This window comes from Lates calcarifer, linkage group LG10 (genome assembly GCF_001640805.2).
Source record: "Lates calcarifer isolate ASB-BC8 linkage group LG10, TLL_Latcal_v3, whole genome shotgun sequence".
Classification (NCBI taxonomy): Eukaryota; Metazoa; Chordata; class Actinopteri; family Centropomidae; genus Lates; species Lates calcarifer.
The window spans coordinates 22789684-22817407 of NC_066842.1; the positions used below are offsets into that span (position 1 = coordinate 22789684).

The window sequence follows — 27724 nt, forward strand, 5'->3', positions numbered from 1 at the left end:
TGGTTGAAAACATGAAACCTTGATACCACCAAGAGCAGTGAGACTGAATCTGCTGTTAAATAAAATTAAACAGAGCTAAAAGAGGCTAAGCCATCACTGCATACAACCCCTTTCATATAACGGGTCATTTTGTTTATGTGCCAAGTTGTGTTCCAGTCTAGCCTAATATTAATTTGTACAATTTACCCCCAGCAGGCAAATAAGTAATTTATAGAGGGTTTAATAGCAGAAGTATTCATTTAGCATTGGTAATTTATACAACTACTGCCAGTCATTATAAAGTAATATGCTACGATGAAGACCAGCTTTATACCATTTCATTGCAAATGTGTACTGAGATCAAAAAGAAATAATGGCAAACCAACAAAAGTAGTTCAACAGAATGAGCTAGAATGACCAATATGTAGTCTTGCTGCAGACTCACAAGAATCCATGGATCTCTTAGCTCAGTCGCAAACAATCATCCTTCTTTCAGAGAATAGTGTAAAAAATCTAAATGCAATCCAGCAAGTCAGGTTCAGGTGTTTTATTGGCACATACAACTCACCGTTTAAAAAAATAAAAAAAGTTAATGGTAGAAGAATCAAAGTGTTATTCATTTTGACACACAGTAACAAAAGATGAACAACTGTTGGCAGGTAACAGTGTTGAGTTGGTTACTTCATTTAGGACACAGCATTTATATAAAAATCACACATATATATATATAAACACATGAAAGGAAAATGTGCTGACATTCAGCAAAAACTGCTAATGAACTGATTTGGTTATTCATTGAACATGGTATACAATAGGCACTCAACAATGCTGCAGACTAATTCAACCACTGCAATTCCTGTGAGTCCAAATGATTACTTTGTGACTGTGATTCTTAATATCTGACATTTCAAACAGGTTAAAAATGTTTATTTCACAATGACACTATGCTCTAGATGAAATCAGTGAAGTAACAGAATTGAAAAATCTCATTATATTTAATGTTGTAGAAAGTGTGACACTTTTTAGTGATACTTCATCCAAAACCTGTCTTTAAATATGACCACAGGTATTTTCTCTGTGAAGACGTAAACTAAGGACAATGCACCTTTTCAAGCCTACATTTGCATTTGATATTAAAAAGACACATTTTGGGTAGAGAATCTCTCAAATGTAGACAGAGTAAAGATCTGAGTGTACTGATACCAGTTCTAATGTAAGCCTCACTAAGAGTCTCTAAGATATAAGCAATTTACTCCCACCAAGTGGTGAGATATCAGATCAGATGACAGCAGTGGGACAGAGAAAATAAAAAGTTCAAAAGGTACACTTACATCAAGGCTAATGGAAAAAGTAGCATCAGAAAGATGACAGAGCATCCTGGAACAAGAAAGGCCAAAAAGACAAAAAGGAAGGGAAAAACTGAGGTCAGCTGACATGGCTCGGTTAGGTTTCCAGTATGTGTTAAAAAAAAAGTTCACAACAACAGCACACTTAGTAACTCTGGGGCAGATCACAGCAAAATTCTCATATAAAGAAGAAAAGACCAGGGTGTGCCATCTTTACACTAGGAGTCTCCTGTAGGGAGAAAAACATGGAAATGCAGTGAACAGGTCCAATGAACAAAATTCTATCAAACTTTGTACATGAAGTGCTTTGCCAGATAAAAGAGCAAAAAGGAAAATGAAACCTAGCAATTTTCCTGAATCTTTGAGTTGTGTTACTTCTGATATCACATTTTCTGACCAACTCGGCAATGAAGATCATTAAATGCAAGAAAATTCAGAATAATTTGTAATCAACTGCTAATCCTAACAAGCAGTCGCATCTACTGTTCATTTCACTCTGTTTCGTTTAATATATGCAGAACATTCACTTTACTGCAATGCAGCCTTTTACCATTTAAACTATACCACAATATTACAAAAAGTAAAATTCCTAATCATTTCAGAGTACTGCCATTATGTCCACAGCTCTGAGTAGTTCAGTGGTCACAACACCATATCATGTAAGGATGCTGACGATCCACATGATGGATAGTGTACTGGTTATGATTCACTCAAAAAGGCAGACTTGAGAATTGCTTCTGAATTAAGTGCACTTACAGAGAAAAGTTCATCTCAATCTGCATTAGATTGTATATTGCATGTGCTAGGTTTGATAAATCATGCTTTAAAATTATATGTACTAATGGCCATTTGATTCACCTCTACATGCTCCTTATTATCTTCAATGGTTTCCTTCATTTTGGTTTTTAGTGCAGTATAGAAATACTGGATTCAGACACAACCTACCTAGCCTGCTGCACTACACTATGCAACCACTGAAAGCTGGAGAAAATGAATTATACTTTACCCCCAGGCTCTGTAAAACTACTGAAAGCCAAAGCCTCCAAACCCTCTGGTCCTTTGTAGCATGTGTTCCACTGACTTTAATGTCTAAATGGATTAATATTTCTGAAAATCTTTCTGTTCTTGGAGTTTTCTTTCCATATTCTGAGCTACACGCGTATCTACTACCTTTCACACTGGCTAGTAAAATTTTTAACACCTTGCCATTTTAACAGAGAAAAAAAAAATTACAATCACTCTGACAGTATGCCAATGGCTGAGTGGGAACAAACACTAACTAGAGAAGATGTCATGTCTTAAGGACTGGGTTGGACCAGCTATTCATAAAGACCTTCAGTGTTTAGGAACTACTAGCTAGTGTCAAATCGGAGACTGGGTTGCACCATTTAAACTAAGAGGAATGTCACTAGCATCACAAGTGCTAAAATTAACAGATTTCAGGCACAAACCTTAAACTCAACTGCCAATCCTTTGATATAACTTTATTTTGTTTATATATGCATATATATGCATAATTTCAGGGTTAGTGGTATTGATGCAGTTTTGAATGAGCAGAAATGATTGATTATGCTAACATAGCTAAAACAGTCACCTAGTCTATTGTTTTTTCCACAACATAACGTGAGCTATGCTATTTTTGTTATTAAACAGTATTGTATTGTTTGTTAACAAGCTAACATTAGTTCTGCCAGCTAGCTAATTCAGTTAGCAAACAGTACATAACAGTTAATGCTTGGCAGTTACTGTGTGTAACAATTAATCTCTATGTAAGGACTAGCTTGTATGGTGCAACCCATTTTAATTTAGTAATTTGTAAATCTCCATAAGTATAGCATTACAACGAGATGAAGTCTGAACTTACAAAGAGCTGGTACAACCGACAGCAGTCGCTCTCTGTACTTAAGATTTTGTCTTTCTCGCTGCTTTTATGTGTGCCACTCTCACTGTAACCAACAAGCAAAATGTAAGACCACTGAACACTCCAAACGACCACATACTATTACAAAGACTAATGAATCATTTGAATACTGTTATAGAGGACAGGCTCATAACCAATACTTCATGAGTAAAGAAAAATACTTGGGAGTGGGGCTGTGTGGCCTATTATCTAAAACAATACATTTAAAGACTGACAGAAAACAGCTTCACAATCTTTTGACAGCTTTGGAACAATGATATTAACAGAGCAATGATGGCAAGATTAGATAAGCTTAGAACTGACTAATAAAAACATGCCTTCATTTTGGCCTTCGAGGGTGTGGTTATACTGCAGTGTGTTTCCATCACCCATATATTAAGACAAGGTCTGTACAATTAGTACAATAATAAATTCACAGCAATTTTCAATCAGGAATGAGTGAGGGGAATTTGGTTTCCCCACTTCTAAAAGTATCCCTTTCTTCTTGGGAACTTCAACACCCAGAACTCTGTTCAACAGATCCTTGTGGAAGGTCATTATCCAGTGACCATTTGAATGGAGACTAATAATCATGTCAACAATAATAAATAAATATGTAGAGACACAGGAATTGAAAGACAAAAAGAAAGAAGTGGAGGGCACCATCCTGCCAAAGAAAAGGTGACGGAATGGAAGGAGAGATGATGTAGCCATTGCAGTACAATACTTTACTGGTGTGTCCTTCTGTGTTCTCATCAGGAGAAACAATGCCATAGGAATTCATTAATTTCACTGTCTTTGGAGATCAATGATCACTTTTACCTTGTTCTATAATCTCAACTGGCAGCAGTTACCTTTCAACCTTATTTTACTTTTGCTTGTAGCCACTGATTTAGTCAAGTTACAGCCCCATGACTTAAAGCCATTTTGGCCTGTAACACTGGCAGCAGATTAGAATGGTTGTAGTCATAGTAAAAGTTCAGTCACTGTAGTGCTGTTTCCCATTAAGTATAAGGTCTGTTACAGTCACTGGCTGTTTCAGCCATTGTACTGCTGCTGATAGCGGCGGTTCAGCTCACGCAGCTCCTTCTCTCGCACCCGCCGAGCTTTGTTGGATTTGGTGGAGCGACTGGAGCGCGTGGACTGGGCTGACTTGGTGCTGTGGCAGCGCGAAGATGCCCGCTTCAGGAGGTTCTGAGATATACAGCGCTGTAGGTTCTTCATGGATGAGGATGCGGCCATGCTGACGATCCAGGGGTGCTTGAGGGCCTGGCCAGCTGTGAGCCGCTCGCTGGGGTCCACCGTTAGAATTCGTTCCACAAAGTCTTTAGCCAGGTTGGACACGCTGGGCCATGGCTAGAGATGGGAGACAGACAGACTGTAATTAACAAACAGAGCACAGTGATTTTTCTAGTGTCAGTGCTCTACATAGTCTGAACCAGTGGTTCCCTAACTAAGGTATGGGCACAGAGCCATATTGCTCAGGAGTAACTAACATTGTGCCTAACTGCTACATCACATGGTAATGATTACTAGAACAGAGGCTTTGTCCACCTGTCCTCTTTCTGCTATGAAAAGGAAACAATTAAAGGCAAAGGAAATTAACAGGTAAATAGGTGGAAATAGGAGAAACTTTCTATGTTAGATAGTGAGAGAAAAACAGATAAAAATAGCAGCATTATTTTTGTTTGTTTCCTGAATATTTCTAGAGATGCCCTCAAGACATACTCTATATTGAGACATTTAAAAAATGATCAACTTTGAATAATAATCCCCCACCCCCCTTGAAAAAATCTGGAAACCAAATATTGACACAAGATGTCACCTACTTTATCATTCTCAAAATACGTAACGTGGATGTTTTTACATACTGTTACATACTGGCCTATGATTGGCTTCCAGTTGTGATATCACAAAATCATGCTTGTGCATATGTGTTGAGCTGAACTGAGTCTAAAACTAGAATACTTACTGAAAAATGTTTAGTTTGTCATCAGCAGAGCTCTGTCATCTAGACACATGAGGGCAGCAGAGCAACATAAAGCAACAACAATGTCTAGTACACTGAAAAGACGTTGAGTGTGTTGAGTTTTCAACAAACAAGTAGTTTTAGTCATTTGATTTATTCTACATACTGGGTCTTCTTGGTCTTTTGAAATTGTCAGATGCAACACAGGGTGTGGGGTTGTGTATTTGATGTGCCTCTGCTTGATTCTTTGCATGCATTTTGTTTGAACAGAATGTCATGTTCCCACAAGATCTAATGGAAAATAAAATGTCCTTTAAAGCAAACATTTTGGCTGTTGATTCTAAGACACGGACTCAATGATTTAATGCGAGTGACTGGTGGTGAGTCAAATTCTACCCCCTACTTTGGCAGGCACTGGGAATATCAACGCTGCGTGCCTTTACACACACACACACACACACACACACACACACACACACACACACACACACACACACACACACACACACACACACACAGAGCTTGTACATGATGTCCTGCTTGGCAACCAGCTGTGTTTTCAGTCTCCCAGTAGACAACTAACCCGCTATCCCTCATACAGCAGGTAAATCACCAGTGCTGGCTAGAGATACATAACACATATATATAACCCTTAGACATACATTTCTCCTCCACATACAACAATGTCCAGGCTGTGATTCATTCTTGGACTGCAGCTGTAAATGTGAACATTATTTATTACAGCTAAAGACACATGTCCCCAAGGGAAATGCATTCAAGTCTGCTCCACCTCAACTCCTACTCTCATTTACTCTCTTAACTCTCATCTCATTTTCTTACTTAGGCATCACAGGCCTTTCTGTGTGTGATAGTGACATAGTGTGAGCTCTTGTATTGCATCTGACTGGAGGAGATAAAATTACGCTTTTATGTAATTAATATGTTCAGTTATGACTGGTATGGTATGGTATGTTAAAAGTATGGTATGGTATGTTAAAAGCCACCATAAAACACTCAATCAATGCACAGCCACCACAGCAGAACACAGCACATATTTCTTTGAAACGTATGTTTATGGCATTATTTGGTAGAGGTATGCACAGAGGTATGGACAGGAAACACTGGGATGAGGAAGAGGAGCATGATGTGCAAAAAGGTTCCCTGCCAGAACCAGACCTGCTGCAGTTATATGGTATGCGTTTTAACTACTAGACCACCAGATGCCCCAAACATAGAATATAATCCAAAGAGTAGCATTAGCACCAGGAAAGGGCTATACTGCTTGATGGAGGAAAATCAATTCTTATTCTACAATAAACTGCATATCAACATATGAATTCAATCTTACAAAATATACAAAAATAGTGAAAAATACCCCTCACAATTTCTCTTTCTTTCTTTTTTTTAAATGATGGACTAATCAATCAATCGACTGATTGTTTGAGCAGCACTATCATTTTTCACAAGCTTTTTAAATTTACAGTGGTGTATTATGTTTGACTGAAGCATTTAGCCACTGGAGGCCACTGCTTACAATCAGTTAAAGGCACCCTGTGGAGTTTGTGACCACTAGTGGTGCTACAGAGCGATGTTTTTAAATGTGTGTTCCAGTTTGTTTTGTATTACACAAACAAGACACACTGTGCAAGAATGCAACATCAATATACACATACTGGTTTACTCTGTTCCAATGACTGCCAGCTAGCAAACATGCATAATAACAATGTTTTTTTAAAATTCAAATGCATTCAACATAAGACATGATTTCACTAAGGGATTGGTGGAGTCTAAAAACAAAGCCAAAAGGAGAGTCTACATTGGACTTGTATTCTTAAGGTGAACACTTGAGCAACTGCTGGCTAAGACGTTGAACCGTGTCAACTTAAAATGTGTTTACGACTTGCTTCTACTGTCCTAAAGTGGCCAGTTGTTGCAGGTCTAAAGGACATATAATGATGCTGTGGCTTGAATTGGGATTTTACGTGTCCTCAGTGAGCTGCAATGCCAGCTTACAACCTTGTTAAGTCAGGCCATCAATTTGCCTTCTCTCCCCAGCTTTTCAGACGAAAATATGATGGATGGTCTTTACAGATATAATTTTTGGGTCCTAAACTGTACCTGTATTGACAGAGAGTAAAGACCGCTCTGTCATTGCTCTGGTGTAAAAAAAAAAACAAAAAACAAACAGTTCTTTTAGTCTTCTGTGAGATTCAATACCCACTGAATCATCCTAAGTATACATAGTGGTAAATTCAAGTGAAAAGCTCTCTTTATCTATCTCAAGGACAACTCCCTGGACATACCTAGCCTCCATCCAGTGGCTCTGCTCTACTATTTGCAGACTTCAGCTAAAATACAGGTCCTGTGGAAGTGATTTCAACTTTCAAATGCATCAGACCTGACCTTATCGTACCTGTCAGACATTTGAGAAGTTCAAATCTGGAAACATCCCTAGAAAACTGAGATGATTCAACTGCTCTTATTAAATATAACAAATCCACTCAGCTATTATTTGCGCTGGAGTAGCTGTATGTGGGGCAAACATTAACCAAGGGCCTCTTTTGTAAAGCTCACTGGTAACATAAACATCCCACGCTATGAAACAAAGGAACAGACTACTCAGCATTCTTCCAACTAGATACACAGATAGAGAATAAATTATTGTGAACACACAGAGGGAGGGCATATTGACTTAGAGAGGACAAATAAATGAGAGTGAGGGATGATGAGGTAAAAGGTACAGGAGACAGAAATGGACATGAATTGAGAGGTGAGGAGTTAAGTGTAAAATGTTTGTTGTGTGAAAAAGTGTGTGTCCGTGTTAAAACCATGTCACCTCACAAGAAAAGCTGAACTTCTTAGAAATCTGTTGACAAAGCCTCATGCGGTGTGAAGAATGTAGTCCCAATATGGGTGAAGTCAGCTGGAGTGTGTGTGTGTGTGTGAGAGAGAGAGACAGACAGAGAGAAAGAGAGAGAGAGTGAAAGACCTAACTCCTCACCTCTCCCGAAAAGCTGTACTTCCCCTTGAGGATCTGCCGGTAGAGCCTCATGCGGTTGTCGTCCTCGAAGGGCATGGTTCCACTCAGCAGAATATATGATATGACCCCCAGCGCCCACATGTCCACTGCATTTGTATAGGGCTTCCTCACCAGGATCTCAGGGGCAATGTACTCTGGTGTGCCACAGGTGGTCTTCATCAGACACTCATCTCCCTTCTTCCTGCTGCTGGCCAAACCAAAGTCAGTGATGATGATTTTGGAATCGGCCCCAGGGTGGTAGTAGAGCAGGTTCTCCGGCTTTAGATCTCGGTGAGTGATCCCTAAAGTATGGAGATACTTGACACCATCCAGCACCATCTGCAGCACCCGGGTGGCATCCCGCTCTGTAAAGGAGCCACGAGCGATGATCCTGTCAAAGAGCTCTCCTCCAGTGGCGAGCTCCATCACCATGTAAACACGTTCTGCCGTCTCGAAGACCTCCATCAGCTGGATTATATTAGTGTGACGAACACGCCGGAGAACGCACAGCTCTGATTCGCACACCTCCCTCCCCTCCCGGTAACGTGTCTCAATCATCTTGATAGCGTACGGCTGTCGCGTGCTCTTGTGTTCCACACGCACAACTCGGCTAAAACTCCCTCGCCCTATCAGAGCTTTGATGTCATACTTGGCTGTGACCCGGGGATCAAACTTGGCTCGATACTTTGCCACCTTCTTCCGCTGAGGGTCCGACAGTTCGGATGGGTCCTTGGGTGGCTGGGCGGAGGCGGTGGGAGTGGCAGCTTGCGCCTGGGCCTGATATGGGGAGGTGGAATCAGCCTTGTCACCGCCCCCTCCACCAGCACCACCCATCTTGCTTCCAGTGCCATCTCCTCGTATGAAGTGCTTAAAGATATCTGTCTGAGGAGGTTGGGGAGGATCAACCTGAAAAATACAACACAGGTCTTCACAGATGGAAATTATAAATCATATTTGTGATATGATATATCTGCAACAGATTAAAAACAAATCCCTCTATTTATTGATTCTGTTAAGACTGTTGTTGTCCTACTGCAGACAGGTCTTCATTACAGCACCTCTGTCTAGTAGGGCTGAAAACAATTATCTTTATTATCAATCCTATGTTTTTCTTGACTAATTGATTAAATAATAATACAAAATTACTGTCATGTCTTGTCAAAACCCAAGTTGTCTAGTTTTGTTTGACCAATAGGAGCCGAATATTTTCAGGTTCATATCATTGAGGACTCAGAAAACCAACAAATATCCACATTAAAGATGAATATCTATTGGGATTTTTGGGATTGCAAAATTTTCTGACGGGCAAATTACACACAGACTACACAAATTTTCACAGTGAATGTCTCATTTTTCTGGAGAAAAAACCCACATGCCATCAGATGGCTTTGATGTCATAATCACATTAAATTCTATGCATAGAGCTTTAATCAATAAATAATTAGCTCGTTCACTGATTAGCTGATTAACAGTAACATTAACTGTCAGTCATTCTTGAGGCAAAAACACTGATTATTCTCTGGCTCTGGCTTCCCCATTATGAGAAATTGCTACTTTTATGTTACTGTAATGCTACTTACTGTACGTTACTGTAAATTCTGTATATTTAGGTTTTGAACTGATGGTCTGATAAAATATGACATCTGAAGAAGTCACCTTTGGTTCTAAAAAACTGTGACAGGCTTTTCTTACTGTTTACAACATTTTACAAACTACACAATTAACTGACAAACGGGGAAAAAAACAAAAGTATCTGTGGTGGCAACATTTTTGTAATTCCTACTAGTAGTAACATTATTGTCTTTTACTGACCTTTTTGACCAGGTCCAACTGAACATCCCCTGGAGGCTCAGGGAGGACCTTGCTGTTCCTGCACCCCATCACATCACCTTGGGCCACTGCCCAGTCAGCCACACAGGCCACCAGGAGCCCTGCCTCATCACCGCAACAGCTGATTCAACACACTCAGGGCATCCAACATCCAGACTATACCCAGACTGAGACAGAGGGTTCATGAATAAAGCTGATTACACCCACTCAAGTCCCAACGAGCTGGCATCAGCAGTCACAGTTCATGAATATGTCCAATACATCCACTTAAGTCCAGTTTAAAAGTCAAAGAGTTCATGAATGCATTTTGGCAAACACGTTGTGTGTCTCAACTCCTCCAGCAAGTACTTTATTATTGGCTGTCTTTTTCTTACAGTATTCTTTTATAGACCTGTGCCAATGTGTGTTGTACACACACAGCCAGGCAGCACTGTCAGCAGCCAGGGGGATACCTCAAGCCCCTTGAAGAAGCTAGCAGGGCCCCATCTCAGATGGCGTAAAATGTTGAATGTTGTGAAGAAAATTGCACGAGCAGAGTTGGTATGGATGCTCACGACATAAAAATAATTGATCAGGGGAAGGAGTGTTGTGCCCAGGGCATGGAGCCTCTTTAAACCAAGTTTAAGTCAGGTTGGCTTCAGAAGAAATGCAACATCATCTTGAGGATTCATGCAGAGCCTCCACAGAAAATAAGATTATCAAATATGGTTCGATCCATTGGGAGAAGCTGCAGTGTCAGCAGCGGTCTTGCCAAAGATAAAGAGGCTCCCCTGGAGAATCACAGTCTGGATAACAGCAGAGGGAATATCTGAAATGCAGAACACAAAATGAAATATGAAACTTGAGTGTTCATGGTTAGGCTCACCAAATACATGAGCACTATGTCTGTGTATATGCTGAATGCTGTCATGACAGGAGCAGTTTTTTTTAGATTTAAATTATATACACAGTGGCCATGAGCAGCAACTGACCGTAACAGATTTCAATACATAATTTCTGTATAGAAGTTGTATAAGGCCACATTGTAAAACTCACAGCTATCTAGACATGTTTTGAAATGGCTGAGAAAACAAGGGAATGCTTTGCCATTGTAAGAAATAATTGCACTGACACAGATGGTCACTTATATGCGGGTATCCAAATTGTAATGTTACTAAATATATTTTTTTATTAAATATTTCTCCACTTACTTTACTTACTTGACATGATTACAGCAAATTAACTGTAAACACCCCTCGAAATACAGTGAAATGCTTTATAAACTACAAGAAACCATGACACAGTTAATGTATGAGAAACTTTTTAGAATTTTAAAAAATGGCCAGGCCCTACTCATGTCTGTTTTTTTCTATGGTCAAAAACACATCAGGTCGTGGTTTTCGGCTGCACATGGTAACATTAGGACCATCTATAAAAACTTTCACAACTGACACCGACATTACAAGTGTAAAGTGACTTTCAATCTCACCTCATAACTTATCCGAAATAGCGAAGTGTCTAAGCATGCTAACTAGCTTGCTAGCAGCAGGGCAGGACTTCCAACTTTGCCAAATCCAGCCTCCTCACCCCACTCTCACTCAGCTGAGCTCTCCATTTTCACCTCGTAGTTTCCCAACTTTATTCCCGAGGACAAACAAGTCAAATCCATCATTTCCTCCGTTAACAATATTTTGTGTCAATTCCGGAGTTTCATAGTTTGTCTTAGAGACGTTTTGAAGTGTGAAGGGACAGTACAAAAACTTGCAAAGTGCTCCCGTCGCTTGCTTTCCTAAACGGTGTTTTTCGACCAGGACCACCTTCCAACAGCCAGAGAGAAGTAAAGAGACGGAATCCAACACAGGATGTTCCGGTTTGCATTTTCAAAATAAAACGTGTGTCGACAAACTCTGCTGCATTTGCTTGGTGCTACAAGCAACGTAGAACAAAATGCATCTTAGGAGAAACATGGAGTAGGCCAGTAAAAAGGGGTATGAATGTAAAATACTCTGTATGTGCTCACACAAAGACCATGAATAAAATAATAAAAAATGTTTTCCTTTTCAGTATACATACTTGGTTTCTCAGTCAGGTAGGTATAAATATCTGGCTATTCACTGGTGGTAATCCTGTCAGGTCATCCATCCACTGAGTCAGCATGTGCAGGTCAGCCAGTCTGGCCCCTCTGATTAATGTGAACTTTTTCCTTTCTTTCTTTACCTTTTTGCCTTTATCAGCCAGAAATGTAGCCTATATGAATATCTTAGATGCTGCATGCTACAGGCCAGTTATTTATTACCAGTGTACAGTGTTAATGTCTATTTTTCCACTACCCAGCTTGAGTGCTCTTATTTTAAAAGTTCAAACCTTTAACTTCCTGTATACTTCTCTCTGTTTCTGGCTAGCATGACGGAGCTCTTCCACCCAACTTCTTTTGTAGAGACGGGACGACCTCCCTCGGCTTGTTTCGACCCCATTAAGTCCTCGCCGTCACTTCCTGGATACAGAAAGAAGTCCCTCTGACAAAGTGCTGACTTCTCTCTCGGAAAAGTACTAGAAAGTCTGGGAGGCACATTTCCACCTCCCTCAAAGTTCAGGTTAGAGTAATTACATATAGGATGACTGTTATCTGACCCTTATTTGATATGATCGTGCCTCAAGTCACAACATCTGAGGGAATCTGTAATGTTAGAGCTTAGTTCTACATCTATCCACAGACATCTGAGCAAAATATGAATGATAGGGAAATGATAATATGAGAATTGGTTAATAGTTAGTGTAGTTAATATTTTTCTTATGTGATAGGGTTCCACTCGCACACTCTCAGGGACCCCTGGTGATCTTAGGAGCATTTGGGGAGTCAACTAAGCCACTTAATCTAAAGCAGACCTGCATTACTTTTTGTTATTCCTGATATGGTAAAGCCAACTTAAATTCACCACCAAGCCACTTCACTATGCCTCTGGTCTAAAAACATCATATATATGGGACTCAACTATATATTTTTGACATATGTTTCATAACGTATGAATTTGCTTATGCTTATACATGTGTTTTTATTTTGAGCATATTTCAAGTGGTCATTGTGGACCTGTTTAAAGACATAGTTTTGCAAGAGGAGAGCAAAAAATGCATTGCAGCTGTAGTCCCTGCAGCATGAGCAGCACATTGTAGCGTAACGATGTTTAAATCTGTTACAGGGCTTTTCCACACTGGTGTCACTAAACACAAAAAAGTCACTTTCAGTGCCATCTCAGACTGTAAGGCTACTTTTTGGACATTTTATTAGACTGGCTGTTTCTTTACATCCCAACACTTCTACCATCCACAATACTTTTGAAACAGCCTGGGATGAGTAGCATTTATTTTCACCCTGCTTCTTCATGAGCAAGGTAATAAAGAATACATAGCCTTGACTTCAGCACTGATGTAACAGAGTGTACTGGACTCACTGTTGACTGACCATGACTTGTACAGCCTGTACAGGACGCAGCCGAGTTTTGTGGAATAGCATTACAAGAGGAGAATTAGTAAGAGGAAGACAAATGTTTCAGAAAGAGAGACAGAGAGACAGTAAAATTTATCTTATGATGCCAATAATGCTCCTTGAATTGGATTGAGGGAGTGAAAATGAGTGGGAGAAGGGGGTGGGGCTGACAGAGGAAGACAACGGATGACAGATGGTGGGTAGCAGACAGAAATATAGGGAGAAAGGACGGGAGGGAGGAGGGGGCAGATGAAACAGCAGAGAGTAATCAAAATGGAAAGAGGGAGATAAGGAGAGATAGAGGGGGAAAGGAGGAGGGGACAGAGAGGAAGAGAGAAGACAAAGAGAGGGGATACAAGCAAAGAAAGAGAGCCTCTGAGGGCCAGTGGTGCCCAACCAGTCTCTCTGCTCTATCTGCAGTGCAGCTGAGGTCAGGGCCTCTACAGCTCTGCGACTCACTGCTACATTGTCATCCCCGTGACTGATCACCACTTCGTCGCATTCTGATTAAGATGCTTTGTCTGAGCTCCTTGCGTCTATTGACACTGTGTATCCCTCTGCATCGCAACTCTCTCAGCTCTTTTTTTCCCTCCCTCACTTTTTCCCTCTCACTCTCTCCATTTCCACTTGTGCCGTCCCAACACTCACTCTCTTTCTCCCCTTTCCCACCCCCAAAGGTCAATATCATCTATTAGATCTAGATTTGCTGACTGCTGTATTATTTATCCATAGAGAGGAAGAGGAGATGCTCTATTAAAAGCTCAGTTGACTCCGTCTGTGTATCTGGCTCCATTAATATCCCCATGATGGCTCTCCCTCATTTGTGTGTGTACAAGAGAGAAGAGTTTTTAAGTGTGTGTGTGTGTGTGTGTGTGTGTGTGTGTGTGTGTGTGTGCCAGAGGCTGCAGAGGATGAATAGGCTAGTGAGTTGAGGTGACAATGTTATGTTTGCATGTGTTTACAAGCTAGTTTAATTCACAGGAGAAACTCTAGAAAACAACATCCTGTGTCTGATATGATTCTTCTTGGAGGATATTTCTATTTCTGTCTCCTCCCCCCTTCTCTTCCTTACTCTAGCAGGGGACTCCCCCAGAGAGTCAGGGGTAGAAAAGACAGAGAGAGACCACTGCTGCATGCCGTCAGTACAATCAGGTCATAGTAAACTCACTATTGATCACTGCAGGCACACAATTCCCTGAAGGAATATTATATGAATATTATACTGACACTGCAGCAGATAAAAATATCACAAAATACAACATGCTCATTGCAAGGATATTATTGACCACCTCAGGCAAGCTATTAGTTTCCTAGGGAATATTATGCGAATATTAAAGTTATTTTTCTATTCTTGTCTATATGGCAGGTGTCACAGAAACAGTAGGATTTTCATTTGGTCCAAGTTGAACTGTGCACATCTGAAACACCTGTGCTACTAACTTTTATAGTCCAGCTGATGGCCCATAAGATACAGCTCCTGCTGTGTCTCATTTCTTTATTGCAGTTGTTAATGAAGTTTCTCAAAATCCCAGCAGTACAGATTCAAAATCCCCAGTGTGCTTAAAATTCACGTTTCAGATGCCCACAGAGAGAAAGGGAGTTTTTTTTTTTTTCCCTGTTGCAACTGTCATTGAAACAATACTATACAGACACATGGAAAAATAAAAAAAAAAAAAAAATAACTAGTAAATACATGCTTAAAGAAATCAATAATGTAAATAGGAAGACACTGTGGCATCACAAGCTGCAAGTCCTCCTGTGTTACATCACAGTAGTTCTGATCAAGTGTCAGGAGTAAATCACATTATTACCTCTTTTATACCTAATATTAACCGTGTCATATTATTAGCAAGCTGTGCTGTCAAGCTGCCTTTTTGTTGTCTGTCTGTTCTTTCTGCTGTCAGTTGTAGCTAGCTAGTTCAGTTAGCTAGTGGTTACACCTTGCAGTTGCTGGGTGTAAGTATTAATAAAACTTAGCTCTACATAAGAACTTTGTGTGGTGCAGTACATTTAGTAAACACTGACTTCATAACTGGGCTAAGTTTGAACCAACGGCTGTTGCAACTGGCTCTTAATAAGGAGAAAATAGATAGATACATAGGTAGATGGAGATGAGTGACAAATTAGAGGGGCTCAACAATGTAAGCGGTCTCAACAAAATATTGGGCTACAGCCTGTTTGAACTAGGTGGGTTCTGATGGTGCTGTCCAAAATCTGCTGAGATCTGGTGAATTTTTATACTCCTTAAAATAAACCCTATTTCAAAGGCATTTCAGATTTTGCCTCATAAGATCCTGATCTAAAATCAAGGTTAACTGGACCTGATCAGCATTTTCATCCATATCACACGGCAAGATAGGAAGGTAGGTTTTCAATTATATCGCACCATTTGTTGTGTTTCTCCACTCATTTATTCTTGGATTTCCTTTGTCACTGATAAATGACTCTGCAGCAGATAGATAGATAGCTCTAGTCTTTGAAATTAACTAAATAAAACCACTACTTGACTTCCACAGTGAAATAGTCAAGAAGATGGAAAGACAGATTGGAAAAGAAACACTGGAAATACTGACTGGTAGACAGCAGGTATACAAGAGTTGTATGCTGACAGCTAAGATGAGCTGAATGGCAAAATGACAAATAGACCAGCAAGCAGAGTGACAGGCAGACACAGTGACAGTGACAGATGCAACCAAGTTTGAGCCAACTACGGTCCAATGTCAACACTGAAAAGTGGGGTGACTTGCAGAAGTGAGAAAGCACTATTTTAGATACCCTTAAGTAAAAGAAACAAGTTACTCAAGTTAAACTTAGGGCCTGATAAACTACTTTGGTAGAGGTGAATAAGAAACTGCTGTGGTGATGGAGTACTTAAGAACTCCTTAGACATTGCAGTGTGGGTAGATGTTAATTCATTAGCTTGCAGCTTCGGAGACAGAGGAGTAGAAAGGCTGGCACAGTGGGATCCACAGGCAGACAGAGATAAATAGAGCAGACGGGTCCCAGAAACCACAGACACAGAGAAGGACCACATTCACTCAGGTACATTTACTCCACTAGATTTACTTCACTGCTAGCAAACTATTAGTATGGCCAACCCATTTTAAGTTTCATGGTATGCTTGACTGGACTATGAACCTCTGAGAATTTGTGTTATAATACTGAAATACAGCAATGACAGCAATGGCCAAATAATGATCAAAAAGTCAGGCTTGGCAGGCTGTTTTGAAACTCCCTCTACCATCAATATTTCTCTGTTCTTACTGTTTCTCAGCTGAGGTGGTAGATGAGACTCTGAAAGCCAACATCTGTCATCCTGTTAACACTGAAACAACCCACTGAGTTTTATCTTGTCTGACTTTCAACAGTCTTTTTGTCTTCACGGAGTTTACTTTCAAACTACACTCAGATATAGTCCTAAAGCTGTCAAGAGGAAAAGCTTTTGAAGTGAAAATATGGATTCTTTTAGATCAGTTTTATATTATCTGGAAATAGATGACAAAGAAGATATCAGCCATATCTTTTCATTGTGTTCTGCAACAGCGTTGTTGATAGCATGTAATCAGGGGGAAATTCTGTGGAGGTGCAGTGCACCATCACAAGGATTCAATGCATTTATGGCACTGAACAAAGATTCCTTTAAATGTATTTATTACATCTTTGTAAGGGTTTGCCAATCCAAATTGCTACAAACCCTTCAAAATAGTAAGAAGTGTAAAATGAAGAACAGTATATTAAAGGAGCTGTCAGTTCCACTGCCCAGTGGAGTCTTCTGTGTGGTATACAATGCACCAGATGACTTGTGATTTTTATGGAGGTTCATGAAAGTAGCAAGAGAGGAAAAAATAGATCAGATAATGGTGTAGTATAAGCAATACTACTGAAATCAAACAAATCTTAAGGTGGAAGTTACTGTTAGTTCATATACCATCAGATATTTTTGGTTTATATAAAATGATCACATTGATTCTTGCCACAGATGGCTTTATTAATGGCATTTAAACCATCTTCTAATGCTTTATAGACGAGTTAAAAACCAGGAATATTTTTTTTCTTTTGTTGCCAGGTTTTGGAAATAAACTGCAAAAAGTCATCATCTATTAATGAATGGTTAATATAGGGTTATTGAACAATCCATCAAATTTGCAGCAGTAATTATTACTAACCTGTTTATAAATGTATTCTTATCCAGATACCCAGCAGTCCCTGTCGGGAAAATATGTGGTCAAATAGCAGGCTGGGAACAAATATGCTTTCCATCTGTCACTCAACAATAAATACAGTTGCAACTGTACGAGAGAAGCATTACCAAGAGAGAAGTATTACCCATTTGCTTTCAAAGAGATATGTGAGCATAAAAGGCTGCATAAATTCCTTAAAGTCAGCGTTAGATTAGAGAATGATTATCTCATCTTTCTTGCATGGAAGGAATGGTTTGGAATTGATTTGTCAGATAATCTGAACATGAATATGACCAAACCACAATGAGCATCATATCAGATACTTACTACCATAATTACTGGGCCTACATGATGGGAAGATACTCAAAACACATAATACAATGGCAATTTAATGAACGAGAGGTCACAATGTCTCACCACTTAAAGAGACTGGACAACTTTTCATGATTTGGATGAAAAATCATAACTGATATGAACTCAATTCCCACCTCAGAGATTAATTTATTCATAACCATGCTCACTGACACCTTCCAGACACTGACCTACAGTGATGTATGTGTAACACATCTAAATGATTTTTGATTTACTGTTTATTTCCAAGTTTAATCTGACATCTCTCATTAGTGAGCCAATTTTTTTTAACTGACTAACGTTACCAGCTCAGCTAGTAGCCTAAAGTTTTCTTTTATGGAAGCTTTGGTAACTTAGCTGTCAATGTATGACGTGAACAGAAAAAACATGGATTGGTCATAGAACTATTTGTAGGACTACCAGACCAATAAAATATACAGTTTTCTTGCTAATTTGGTGTCACTAGCTAATGTTGTATCTGGCTACAGTGTGATGCAAAGTACATTACTTGTATATAACTTGTGTTTAGCTCAAATCTCATAACTTGGTAACCTACTCATAAAGACATTTACACACCTAGTTTTTCTGGCTCAGCATGAGAGGATGTATGTGCTTCAGTTTCAAACTTTCTACCTAGTAAAAGGTCTGTGTATATTCCTCTCACTGACTGTGTGAGCTATTTGTTTCCTGTAAACCCATCAACTGAAGAATCAACAGAGACCCATCTACCAATACGAGCAGTATTTCCATATATTTCAGTGTAAAACAGCTCTGGTTGGTCTTTCATCCGTTCATTGAAGATACTAAATTACAACACTGCCTTCTTCTGCAGTTACGAAGTGACAAACTGCTCAAAGTGGAAAATGATTTTGGACTTACCACTGTGTAGTTGAATGGAGAGATTGAAATGTACTGAGGCTTGATTGGAGGTTTGTTGGAGTTGATGACACCAGACTGGTAAGATGGCAGTGTGAGTGCATGATTTTATTACTGAGAGAAAATCAAACTTGGAAGAAGCAGTTCACCCAGCACAATCTGTACTTAGATAGATGGAGGTGCAAAGTTGTGCTGATCTCCGTCTGGAAAAATATTAAACTGCATTAAACAAAGAAATGCCATTAGAATAGAGGAAGCCAGCTGGTACAGGAGCATCACTGCTAAGACACTGAAGGATGTATGCTTTTCAAGTAAAGTGGACAGTGGATGAATCAACAGAACTGGAAAGAACTTACTAATATACAGAGGCATCTATGTTCAGAGACATACTGTAATTAGACAAGTCCTCATACGGTAATAACAATAAAAGTTAGTCACAATACTCATGTCAAGGTTTTACACTGTAAGCTGTTTAGCTTGGTGCAGCTCTGCACCTGGAAGAGCCTGAAATACACAACATTTCATGAATATAAACACGTATATATAAAAAATACATAAAATATAAACATATATTACAACCCAGTCTCCTAGAAAATATGTTTCTATACAACAGAGAATACTTTTATGGGGACATAATCGCTGACTGAATAATGTTGAGAGGAATGTACTTTCTGAATGAATGAAGTGCTACATTTATACCTTTAACAACAGCAGATTTGCCAGGAGGTGGCTCAAGTGGCTAGAGCAAACTGTCCCACCAGAGACCCATTTGTGGTGAGGTTTAAACAACAACTGCGCTTTGGTTAAGTTTAGGAAAAGACAGTGGTTTTTGTAAATAAACTGTGTCTCAAGTCTCTGTGAACTTTTTCCTGTATTAAACCTTATCACAATCTTTCTCTAACTTTGACCAAATGCTGTGAGCGCCTAAGCATGACCATTAAAAAGACTTGATATTTTGATAAAGAACAAACACATCTGTGAACATTTAGTATCAAAGTATCGGCAACTTGCCAAATAGGTAAATTAATAACAGATCCTCATTACTCTCACAGAAAACAAAATCTGGTTGCAATTATGTTTCCTACAAAATATACTTGTTGCAGTTTGGTATCATATTAAAATAGAGAAATATTCAAAAAATATAAAAACAATTGCATCCAGCCAGGCAATATTCTAGGACATTAACCCCTGTAAAATCACAGTTTTTTGTTTTTAGACTAGACAAAAGAGTTGTTAATTTTGCTCACTCATTGGGATACAAAGTACAATACAAAGATACAAAGTAAAAACAAATATTTTTATTTTTGGACAGAACCAGGCTAACTGTTTCCTCCTGCTTCTAGTCTTTATGCTAAGCTAACTAGTGAATTATTCTGCCCTTAGAGGAGAAAACCTGATGCACTGCCTTTGAATGTTGTTGTGTGGGCACATATTACCCAGTCATGATAAATCAGGGACTGTGAATACTGGTAGACTCTGGCCAGCATATTCCCAGCAGAGAGTTAGCACCACTTTAACATTTGACCTAGTATTCTGGCACTGCAGTCAAAGGACAATTTTTTTTCTAAGGCTTACCGTGCCATGGGAAGATTTAAGACATGAAGTTTTAGGAAGCAAATGTACAGTGAGCTAGCAGGTGAGGCTGAACAAGCAGACTAAAAAAACATACTTGGGTGGTATGACTTTGTGTCCATATTCCCATCTAAATAAGTAAGGGAGTGGAGGATTTGTGGTCAGGGATTTGAGCAAGCCACAAAGGCATCTTCTGAGGGAGGCAACATCCAAAATAAGGAAGTGTCAGGGGCATAGTTTGGCGAAGCATTTGTCATGGAGGTCCAGGAATAAAACACTGACACACCTGTACTCACCACTTCCTTCAGCTTCCAGGCTAATTTTAAAAATATACCTAATTTCCCAACGGCAGGCAGTAAAGTTTCTTCCTGTCACATCTGTGGAGCTCTAATAGAAGAGCTCAATACCTTGTGTCCTGTTTTGGTGAATGCCTGTGCCCTTCTCTTCTGAAGCATGGGTCATTAGATATTAAAAGCAGCTTATGAGTTCATTACAGGCGTAATGATCATAATATTATAATCCTCTGTGCAATTTGCACAATGTCTAAAGCCTTGAGGCAGTGACTACCTTCTGAAGAAACTGTGCGGGTTATACCCTCATGACATGGTCATTACAGATCCATGATGTATTATATGGTGACAGATGTTACTTTCAAATGTAATGATAATGAAGCACAACAGTGCACTCAATGTAAACCAAGGAAACCAGGTCATACAGAAATACCCAGAGAGCCATAGACAACTATTGTTTGGTCAAACACATTCTACTTGAAATGGTTTACATGGCAGGCCCATGATGTAGTTTAATTATATTCATGTAACTGTGCATAACAACCACTAAATGATAAAAAAATTACTATCACATGCACAAATATGCCACACACTCACTTGCAGCACATTCTACAACTTCAAATGTACATATTTTATACAGAATAACATTGTGTGTCTCAAGACAGCCAGTATCTGAAGGGATATGAAAAATACATAAATTAGGTCTCGTACAGTAATGAAATATGTATGGAAGATATGTTAGCAATGCTCACGCCAGTGTGTGTTTGCCTAAAAACCTTGCATGGACGGGGATACACACAGATTTATAATTGATCCCTGTCCATACATTTAAAAAGTCAATATATTTACTGTAATTACTTTCATACTGTCTATTTGGGGGCAGAAGAGCAAATTGCAAACACAGCACTGATATATTTTCATTGTGTACAGTTGTGGCTAATATGTTAGCAAATAGTTGTTTTTTCACGTTAAGAAATAACGCTTCCCTGTGGTCACCAGCTAGTTGCTCACTACCTTCTATGGTGTTACTGCAGGTAGTGTTCAGTGGGGTTTTTGTAACTTGTATGCATGTATGCTGTGGCTTTTGATGAAAGCCAATACAATAGATTTACAGTAAATGACCTGAAAGACACTCAATACTCCAGAACTAAGGGAATCTGCAGAGTCAGGTGATAATTCTCCATGGGTTTTGATCCATTGTTAATTAAAAAAATATTGATTAGTGCGGTTTTGATAGAGATGCATCAAGTAATTGTAAGCAGCATTTAGTTTTGTAGTCGATTGGGATAATGTTAATCTGCAAAATAACTAGAACCAGGGCTTAATTTGTGCCTTAATTTTAGGACCTCCCAAATTAGGACCAACAGTTATTTGACTGGATCTGGCGCCTCCTTTTGTCACTATCAAAATCTGTAAATACAGTTTGTGTGATATTTATTTTTTCTGTCATCCTTTTATCTCCCTTTTTAAAAAAAAAAAAAAAAATCTAATTTTAAACTGAAGAGAGAGAGAGAGCCATCAATCACTCTGAGGCATGTGGAATTTGCATGTGTAGTCTACTCTGGGCTCGACTGACACGTCAGATGCTTGTATTTTTTGCCCCCTCTGTGCTGGTTGAGATACATGTGACTATAGCATAGCTGTTGTTTCAATATCATGGACAGTGCTATTTGTTGTGTGTAGGTGCTGCATGGAGGAGATTGATAGACAGACAGACAGAACACATCGCTCAGTTTATTGCCTACTTGCTTTTCATGTTTCAACTCTAATTCTATTTTCCCCCCAGTGTAGCCATCCACAGACAGAGGGGAAACAACAGGGAAGTGAAGGGGCAGCTAACAAGATAGATAGATAGATAGATCTTTTAATGCATTCCATGACTTTTTCTGTCCTCTGACCTGCCAGAACAGCACCTTCTCTGTGTTCAGAGACCTCCTGATTTACAAATTAAGCATCAACCAAGAACCTATGGCTGTCAAAAAAGTACAGTGTTTGCATCTGAATTGTAGTGGAATAAATAACAGAAATCATTTAAGTACACTTAAAAGGCACTTTTATTTCTGTACGTGACTGTATCCTCTAGGTTACCTAGCTGGTTGTATAATATGTACAACAAATATAACATGTTTTTGAATGATTTGTTCATTAAACAACGTCTCCTGGTTTCCTCGTTTCACTCCTGCCCATTTACAGGTGGATCTCAAAAAATTTGAATACCAGTAGAAAAGTTTATTTTTGTCTGTAATTTATTTCAAAAAGTGTAGCTTTCATATATTCTAGGTTCATTGCACTCAAAGTGAAATATGTCAAGCCTTTTTTGTTTTAATTTTGATGATTACACTCATTATAGCTCATGAAAATGAAGTATCTCAAAATATTAGATTATTTCATAAGATCAATCAGTCTTGGTTGGGGCTCCTTTTGCATGAATTACTGCCTCAATGCGGCGTGGCATGGAGGCAATCAGCCTGTGGCACTGCTGAGGTGTTATGGTAAGCCCAGGTTGCCTTGATAGCAGTCCTTCAGCTCATCTATATTGTTGGGTCTGGTGTCTCTCATTCTCCACTTACATAGATTCTCTATGGGGTTCAGGTCAGGCAAGTTGGCTGGCCAATCATGCACAGTAATACCATGGTCAACAAACCACTTACTGGTAGTTTTGGCACTGTGGGCAGGTGCCAAGTCCTGCTGGAAAAGGAAATCAGCATCTCCATAAAGCTCCTCCGCAGACGGAAGCATGAAGTGCTCTAAGATCTCCTGGTAGACAGCTGCATTGACTTTGGACCTGATAAAACACAGTGGTACCAACACTAGCAGATGACATGGCACCCCAATCATCATTGACTGTGGAAACTTCACACTAGACTCAAGCAATTCTGTGCCTCTCCACTCATCCTCTGGAACCTTGATTTCCAAATGAAATGCAAAATTTACTTTCACCTGAAAAGAGGACTTTGGACCATTGAGTAATGGTCCAGTCCTTTTTTCTCCTTAGCCCAGGTAAGACACTTCTGACATTGTCTCTGGTTCAGGAGTGGCTTGACAAAAGGAAAGCAACACTTGTATCCCATTTCCTGGACACGTCTGTGTGTGGTGGCTCTTGATGTACTGACCACTTCAGTCCACTCCATGTGAAGCTCGCCTAAGTTCTTGAATCGGCCTTGCCTGACAATCTTCTCAAGGCTGCAGTCATCCCTGTTGCTTGTGCACCTTTTCCTACCACACTTTTCCCTTCTAGTCAACTTTCCGTGAATATGCTTTGATGCAGCACTCTGCAAACAGCCAGCCCTTTCAGCGATCATCTTCTGTGGCTTACCCTCTTTGTGGAGGGTGTCAATGAGAGTCTTCTGGACAGCTGTCAAGTCAGCACGTGTACTGTACCAGACTGAGAGATTAGAAATAGTGATTTACTTAAACTTGAAATGAGATATTCTAATATTTTGAGGCACGTTATTTTCTGTTTTTTTTTAAGCTGTAGACCATAACTATCAACATTAAAATTAAAAAAAATGCTTGAAACATTTTAATTTACATGTAATGAGTCTAGAATTCCACTTTCTGAATTAACTGACAAAAAATATTGAACTTTTTCACCATATTCAAATTTTTTGAGATGCACCTGTATAGCTTTAGCTGTGTTTAATTTTTAATTAACTTGTACTGCCAGATTTGTTTCTTTGATTTATTTTTAGATGACTGTAATTCCAGGCTATGTCTAAAATGTCTCTAATACACACATACTAAATTTGGCTCTCTGAAACCTACATGTGTGTGTATCATGTATAATTTGCAAACTTGCTTCTATTAAACTAATTTCCTACAGGTGAGAAATTTATTTAAAAAAAAAAATCCTAAGTAAATGATCTGATAAATGTAATGAATGCAGATTCCTCCATATAGGGCATGCATGCTTCATATCAATTATTGCTTGACCTTTGCTCTCTGAGGGGAATTGATTTAAGGGTGGACTGTCTTTCTCAGTTCAGTGGGATTGCTGCTGGTATTGAGATGTAACCTGAAGATTTATGTTTCATAACACATACAACCAAACAGATCCTGCAGTGAGGGGAAACACACACTGGGGTTGGATCAGCAGAAAGTGAGAATTTTCAGGAGGGAAAAACATAGCTCTCACACTTTTCCCCTCCATCCTCTTGAATGTCTCTCACTCTCTCTCTGTCTTTCTCGCACTCATCTTCCCATTTCTGTTTTGCTTATTTTCCTCCCTTTCTCTCATCTCCACCTTTCTATAACCTCCTTCCTGCCTTCACTTACTCCTCTTGTTTCCTCTTTACCCCACCCCACCCCACACACACATACACACACATCCTCTCTCTCCTCTCTCTTGTTCCCTCTCATTCTCTTCGTCTCTCTCTCTCTTTCTCTCTCTCCATGGATAATTCATCAGTGTTTCTCAGAGCTGCTGTCTGCCTGCCTGCCTACTGTGATTTCCACTGGGACTCTTTCAGGGACCATTCCCACCTCAGTCGGGAATTAGAGCCGTGGCTACAGAGGGAAATTAATCACAGCCACCTTATACTAACACATATACACTCCCGCACATTGAGGAGTTTTCCACTTAACTTTGCTCTTTTCTGTCATTCACATCCTCCTGCTTTTTGTTTCTTTAAGCTTACATACACATGACAAAGTGCACATACAAACATAAACTATTATCACAACAGCAGTTTCTCTCATGGACAAGCAGAGTACCTGGACTGTAGTAGTGACCCTGATATCTGTTTTTATATCTTTTAAATGAACAGTCTACAGATTTTTATAGAGAGACATTAAACACACATACTTCTAGAGCAAAAGGGGGATGTTCTACATGACTTACAGTTATCAGATATTTCATATCAGAACATGTCTATTATCAGAGGAGGAGTAGGGGATCTAGTTATTATTGATGATGGTAGAGGAAAAAGGAAAGAGGAGGAAGATGGAGAAGTCAGAGAGAGAACAGAAAGAACAGATAAGATACAGCAGAGGCACAGTTTAGTGTGTATGTGTGAGAACAGGGAGAAAGAAGTGTATTGATCAGGGATTGAGTGGCTCCCAGTGTGAGCACCAGAGGAGGGACTGGGAGCACAGTGAATGTCACCACATGCACTTACAGCACTTATAATATGTATGTGGGCAGAAGTAAGAGAGAGTGAGGTGTGTGTGGTGTGTGTGTGTGTGTGTGTGTGTGTGTGTGCGCGCGTGTGAGTGTGTAAAGGGGACCATCACACATACAGAGCTATAGGAGCTCTGTCTTCTGAGACTGATCAGAAATTGATCAAACAGCCTATTTTCTGGTGAAACATGTTGCACCAGAAAAGCAGATCTCAGTGAACACTGTGCCACCCACTGCACATTTTTATAAATCACAAAAGAGTTCAGAGCTAGGCTCATTTTAGCTCTATCTTGCCTCTAACGCTACGGCCGATTACAACCTAGTGACACAGCTGAAAATTCTCCAACAAGTGAGTAAGTGGTCCTTGAGTTGTGTTTCTTTTGTTGGCTGAATTAATACTGTTAAAGGACTTTGTAAGGACAAAATTTAGAATAACACAGTGAAAGAGAGGATAGAGCTCAATTGATTAGAGTCAATTAGAGAAAAGGTCAGACCACAGCTGAGGCAATAAGGCCACTGTCACTAGGATTACTGTGGCAGTAATTCTACGGAAACGCACACACACACACACACACACACACCACACACACACTTGCACATCACACATGTCTGATCTCATGTAAATCAACACACATACAAGTTCATCCAATAGAGACAGAGCAACAGAACTAATATCTTCACAAAACACTCTTTTTTTCAAGCTGAGAAAACCAATATTAACACACACACACACACAACTCCTGCTGCTTATCTGATTGCTGTTCTGAACATTGGATCAATCCTACTCATGTGTAATGAGCCTTGCAGACCATTTACTACTCTGTTAGATCATCTTCACTGGCACTGAATATATGGCATGTGTGTGTATGTTTCTGCACATCTGTAAAACGTCTTGAATTACATGTACCTACTGATTTGGCTGCTCAAGGTCACACATACACACATAAAAAGAAACCTTCCTCTTTTTTTCTAATAACAATCCCTCTTTCTTTAAACATCCCTTGACACCCGCACATTCTCTTCCTTAACCTCCCTCTCGTCTCTTCTTCTTAGCTTTCTTCTCTCCTCTTTCTCCTCCTCTCTCTGCTCTCCCCAGTATAACCATTCATTAGTATAACCTTCACTTGCTTTCTGTTCTTTCTTTCCCCCGTGTTCATGTCTCCCTTGCATACATCTTCATAATCTGTCCTTCAAGTCCTCATATCTCCTCAGTATGTCTTTTTCTTCCTCTCTCAGTTTTTCCCCTGCTCTCTTTTTCCACACTTCTTCTCATAGTCTCATAGTCTCTCATTCTCTATGTGCATTCAAACAATAATGTATTAAAAGCAAATAAAATGAGAGGAACAGGGAAGCTACTCGCATTCTGGCATCTGGATATTTAATATTTTTGGATTATTTCGACAGATTTTACTTCTTTGTTCTTTATGTTTTGCTTGCAGAAAATGTTGATACTTAAAATGAGAAAGAAGAGTAGTCGCTTTAAGTTATTGATGTACTAACCTGAAAGCAGCCACAGCTTCATATACTTTTGTGTAATTTAAAGCAAGTCTATGTAACTTTTGACAGAAGAAATAACAGAATTTCTCTCTTAGAAGTTAAAAGCTGAATTTATAAGCAATAAAACACACTCTTGCTCACTTCAACACACTCACATGTTTTGCTGCCTTACAGTTACTTGAGTATATTATGCTAATGTTTAACGTTAGATAATGGCGCCTAATGTCAGTTTGGCATAAAAAAGACAAATCTATGTTTAGGAATACCTACTGTCAATATTCAGGACTGGGAAGTTCTGAACCAAAGGGTCAGAACTGAAGAGTAAAGAAGCT

At 39.4% G+C, this 27724-nt stretch overlaps 1 protein-coding gene across 1 annotated transcript; it reads right to left on the reverse strand.

The window, feature by feature from the left end:
- Positions 1 to 511: 511 nt before the first annotated feature.
- Positions 512 to 11873, reverse strand: pskh1 (protein serine kinase H1). Its single transcript, XM_018703600.2, has 4 exons — positions 11512 to 11873; positions 10026 to 10851; positions 8196 to 9119; positions 512 to 4581 (listed from the first exon to the last, which is right to left on the reverse strand). The coding sequence occupies exons 2-4, from the start codon at positions 10092 to 10094 to the stop codon at positions 4264 to 4266; spliced, it is 1311 nt and encodes a 436-aa protein (XP_018559116.1). The 5' UTR covers positions 10095 to 10851; positions 11512 to 11873; the 3' UTR covers positions 512 to 4263.
- Positions 11874 to 27724: the final 15851 nt, after the last annotated feature.